This window comes from Sphaeroforma arctica (genome assembly GCF_001186125.1).
Source record: "Sphaeroforma arctica JP610 unplaced genomic scaffold supercont1.873, whole genome shotgun sequence".
Lineage (NCBI taxonomy): Eukaryota > Ichthyosporea > Ichthyophonida > Sphaeroforma > Sphaeroforma arctica.
Window position 1 is genome coordinate 29,588 of NW_014039685.1, and position 5,556 is coordinate 35,143.

The 5,556-nt window shown below is 45.9% G+C and overlaps 1 protein-coding gene across 1 annotated transcript; it reads right to left on the reverse strand.

The window, feature by feature from the left end:
* Positions 1–1,079: 1,079 nt before the first annotated feature.
* SARC_09027 (hypothetical protein) lies at positions 1,080–5,380 on the reverse strand (the record flags this gene model as incomplete). Its single annotated transcript, XM_014296981.1, has 6 exons — positions 1,080–2,056; positions 2,780–2,919; positions 2,956–3,110; positions 3,391–3,769; positions 4,097–4,181; positions 5,159–5,380. Coding segments are annotated over 6 exons (1,958 nt in total), but the record flags the coding sequence as incomplete, so codon positions are not given.
* Between the last annotated feature and the right edge of the window lie 176 nt (positions 5,381–5,556).

Here is a 5,556-nt window from a genome sequence, read left to right on the forward strand (position 1 = left end):
GTGTGTGTGTGTGTGTGTGTTGTGCGTATATATATGTATATATATATATATGTGTGTGTTGTGCATATATATATATATGTGTGTGTGTGTGTGTGTGTGTGTATGTGTGTGTATGTTTGTGTGTTTGTGCATATATATATATATATATGTATACCTCTGAAGCCTTCATATTTTCGATATATACTTCTGAAGCCTTCCTATTTCCGCTTTCATACTGGACTTGTTGTATATAAAAAACCAGCCAAGTTTGACTACGGTATTGCAATCGATGTGTATGGAAGCGTGATCAAGTCCCCTACACATAACAGGTATCCGACATCTGTTGTTGTCTCGTTCTTCCCGATTCTGTGGTTGTCATTGACGCAATTGGGCCGCAGTTAGCTTTATAGTATTCATTGTGGGTACAAAATTATTCGGAATTTGCTTCACTTTTTTTCGCGCTCGAATTGTCCTAAAGGAAAGTTGACGGAAATTCAATGGCGATTCAACGATATCTATCCTCCATCTAATCTCTCTAGATGTGTCTCTCGTGAGGCAGACTTAATTTGGACTGTCGCAACCTAACAAATTATCACTGTATGAATATAACTTGCCTGCAGTCCCATACTTTGCACGCCCTAGGTAGATTGCACATGGTCTGTCATACCCATGTTCTTGTTACTTTCCTCTTTCAAAAAATATTGGAGTTTTAACATCGGATTGCTCGGACTAAACATTGTACTGGGGGTTTCAAGAAACGGTTTTATGATAAAACTGTGCTATGTAAATGCAAGTATGTGCACATTCTTCCAGGCTTTCATGCATGAGATTACCAGTTCATTGGTTGTTGCTGACTATGCTCGCCAATGTTCAGAAAATTAAAATTATATATTTAGTACAATCATGAGATCCATGCATAAAAAGTTACCATATCCCGACCTTCGACAAAATAAAATACACACCCAATATGTCGAGATAAATTTATTTCCCTGTTGTACGGCCCCTTCATATAATACATATTGGCCTATGCTCCTCGATGAAACTATATTGCCCACGCTTCTCTATGCCTATCATACCTGTGCTGCACCAGTAATTCGGTCTCATCTGCCCATCCACCTGATCTCCGGTGATATAGCCCTCTCGTTACAACCAAGGCTCACAACCGCCGCTTGCATTCCAAACTCGACCGCCTGGTTGACCGTCTTACCCTCCAAAAGTGCATGTATAAACGCCCCACACAACGAGTCTCCCGCTCCGGTGGCGTTCATCACCTGCACCCCTTCTTGCGCTGGGAAGTGTGCGAAGACGGGCGTAGTCGAAGTCTCCTCTACACTACCCGCCTCAGGCTGTGTGTCTGTGATGCGTCTATTACGAGATGCTAGCAATACTCCGTGCACCCCAAGTGTTACCACCACATGCGCTGACTGTGGATGCATTCGCTCTAAAAGTCTCGCAGCAGCTGTCTTGACTGCCTTGAAATCGTCTAGCTGCATGTTGTTTCTCCAGTCACCGTAGGTCTCGGTACCGCCCGCCCCCGTTGTCATAGCGACCAACTCGTCCATATTCGGGAACGTGTAACTAACGCACTCCAAAAATTTCTTGTTATCCGCACACGCTCTGGCTTTGGGTACACTCGTGGGCTCGAAGAAGACATGAACCCCCTCCTTAGCCGCCATCTCAGCAGCCGCCACACAAGTGTTCAATCCCGGATTAGCGTCCATAACAAACACCTCAGCACCCCGCAGAGCGCCTTGTGGCGGCGTTGTGATTGCACTCAGCACAGACATATCGGCTATCGCTGTGTGCAGGTCGCCAGTCTCGTCCAGAACCGCCGCATACGTGGCCGTGTGCTTGCCCTCGACCACCCGCACGGACTGATCTGCACCCACAAGCCCATAGTCATACTTCATTCTATGGATCAGTGCGTGTCCCCTGGTGTCGTCGCCTACAGCGGAATATAGCACTGGCTTGTTGCCCAATAGACCGAGAACTTCAGCCACATTGCGAGCCACCCCTCCGTCCCATTCCAGGCAGTGTCCGAGGTTCGATGTCCCGTGGAGAAGCTTAGTGCCGGATACTACAACGTGACAGCGAGAATACATAAAAGCTATGAGTGTGTAGTAAGTTTGGGCACAGTAGATTCATAAGCGTATGGTAGGCATGCGTACATAAGGTGGCAGTGCAACAAAATTACGAGCACATACATAGCTTATTAAAAGATTTTCGCCCGCACATTACTGTAATCATCAGTTGTGCTCGTTCATGCCTAACTCGACGATATTAACGTGTCCGCTGACTCCCAGTAGGCTACGGGGCAGAGACAGTCAGTGATATGATTCCGCAACACAATCTCCGTTACATTTATAGGCGATGATCACAGATACACTTAGGGGCGATAACACATATTCACCCACAGCTACACTTGAGGGTGATAACACGCACAAAAACCCACCGCTACGCTTGTAGGCGACAACACACACCTTTACCGCTACACTTGTGAGCGATAACACGCACACATTTACAGATACAATGATGGGCAACAACACATACATTTACAGATACACTGATGGGCGATAACACACACATATATATATACAGCTACACTTATAGGCGACAACACACACCAATTTACCGCTACACTTATGAGCGTTGACGCACACACATTTACTGCTACACTAATGGGCGATAACACTCACACATTTACAGCTACACTGATGGGCGATAACACACATATATATATGTTCACAGCTACACTTATAGGCGATAACACACACACATTCACAGCTACATTCATACACACCGGGCTTGGCTACCAGATCAATCACGCTCCCGCCCATTACAACAACACGCGACTGGGCAGTACACACATCAGCACTCGAAGGGTTGCCCACATTATCTTTGTCGCCGCGTGCGTGTGCTGTGTTTGTTTGCGTCTCGCTGCTCGCACTGTGACTGTGTGTATCCTGATCTGTATACCTGAGCTTGGTTGTGTCGCCGGGAGTGTTGTTTGCGATGGATATGGCGATATCCGCGCCTACACGCGCGTTCTGATATACCAGGGACATGTTGCTGCGAAGACTGTCGCCGCCGGTCTGCTCGGCTACCTCCTTAAGTACAAACGGGGTCACGCCCTGTATGGGTGGAGAGTGAGATGTGTGCGAGCATTGGAAAAGTAGTGAGAAAGGTACGCACCAGTTGGGAAGTGTGGTATATGTGAAGAGAATGGGGAAAGGCGCGAGAGATGTGTGCAAGAAATGCGAAATGAATTGGGAGATGTGGTCCACGCCCAGCCCATGTCAAACCAACGAGCACGGGACTACATACGTTCGTCGGAACTGCCCACGCATATCCAATGAGATCCACGCACGCACGCACGCACGCACGCACGCACACACACCCACACACACACACCTGTCCATGAACGCCCTGTTCCTCAGCTTTCGCCAGTGCAACGTGTATAGCTCGCTCCACATTATCGCCCGCGGGGTCAGAGTTGGGCACTGCCACGAGCATACCATGTGGTAACTGCAGGGCTCTGCTAGCCCAGTACGTCCGAGCAATATCATCACTGCTATCCATACGTTGTGGCGCTTTAAACCCGGATTTGGCCGTGAAAAAGGCCGGAAATTCATCAGCACCGTAGGTAACTGCGGGCACCCCCAGGGTTTCGAGCACTTCCAGGGTACGCCCAATATCAAGGATAGACTTGATACCAGCAGACACTACAACTACGGGCGTGCGTGAGAGCTCGGTGAGATCAGCCGACACATCGAGCGACACGTGCCCGTTCCTAAGGGTGAATGATGGGGATACAAGCTGAGTATCTTTGGCTAAAATACCACTTGCAGTGTCTATCTAGTTAATCTGCGATTCTGATGCACGGTCGATAGTGTACAGAGTAAACATAAATACCTATACCTACCACATTGTCTTGCAGGAATGCGAATTAGCACTTGTCAGATCGAAATATGTCAAAGGGTTCTCCCGAATTCGATTATACAATTGGATATGGTGCATTTTTGGACAACCTACAGCTGGCCAGAACAACTACAAAACAAAATTACGCATTTCGATGGCAATGATAGCAGGATCGGGCACTCACAAAGAACAGACGCACCTGTGAACACCACCGATCCCTCCAGTCACGAATGTTGATATTCCCGCCAATTTTGCCAGTGCCATCGTTGACGCTACGGTGGTAGCTGGAGACGATTTCATAAATTTATATCAAATTATCAATTCAAATGAAAGTAGCATTCACTAAAGTTCCTGAGAGTACTTTGAATAGGTATAGATGATCACATAATCCTAACATTTCGACCGTACAAAAATTTACACCTTTTGTTTCGAGATGACGACGATTTTCGCCACTTAATAGGTGGCAATGACGTTTTGCGATCGTAAATAGCAGATCGATGGCAGGCATCGTTGATTAATACTCTCCGCAACAACAAAACGTTCTGCTCATCAAGGCACCAGTAATAGCTTAAGTTGAGCGATAAGAGATCATTGTGAGTCCGGGATGAGGTATACACTAATTTCGTCGGAGCTTATACATACGTAGTACATGCGGGTCCCAACTGCAATGGAAATTAACTGATTGACAACATATAATCACCCGGTTAAAAGCACCACTGCCCTTCTGAGGCTGTATCGTGATCACGATGGGCAGCTCACGTGTCGATAACTTCTTGGTCAGGTCTACAATTTCAACATCTCGAAGCTCATTTGTACACAAATAAATACCGATTGAATCGACATATAAGTCAGGCACTTACCGCCCCATTACTTAGCACAACTGCCCTTCTCTGGCTTCATGAAAATCACAATACACGACGCACTTATCAAACATTTCCTCGCTCTACTCATTTGATAAATACGTGGAAATAGACTTAACAATCACTTAAACCAGTTGTATACGAACACTTACCCTCCTGGTTGTTAACACCACAATTCTTCTGTAGCTTAACGGCCATCACAATGAGCAATTTTCGTATCAAGCATTTCTCTGCTCTACCCATATGCATATATATACATACATACATACATACATACATACATACATATATACATATATACATATATACATACACACACATATATATATCTATATTTATATATATATATATATATATATATCCTCCACAATCTCTCAAATAATAAATTCTCAAGGACTTACCACCCCAATTGTTAGCACCACTATTCGTCTGGGGTTGCATGGCCATCACAATGGGCAGTTCTCGTGTCGAACATTTCTTCGCTCTATCCTCCTCTCCAGCCTTTGCCAGATCTTCGAGTTCATCATCGGACAGACCGACACAGCAAACACCGTTAAGTACCGCAATGGTTGCGGGCACTACACCTTTCTCCCGCAGAATGCTCTCGACTTTTTTGGCGGTCTCTGATTCAACGTAAAACAGCGCGAGACGTAGTGTGAAGACCTATATTTTACATCTCAACTTCGCAGAACTATTAGAAGTACGTCCCACCAAGTAAACGCCTTAGTACAAATTCTCCGTCATTGGGGCTTCATATGCGCCATGATCACTGGGTGTCCAAATTAGTTGCAATGAATGC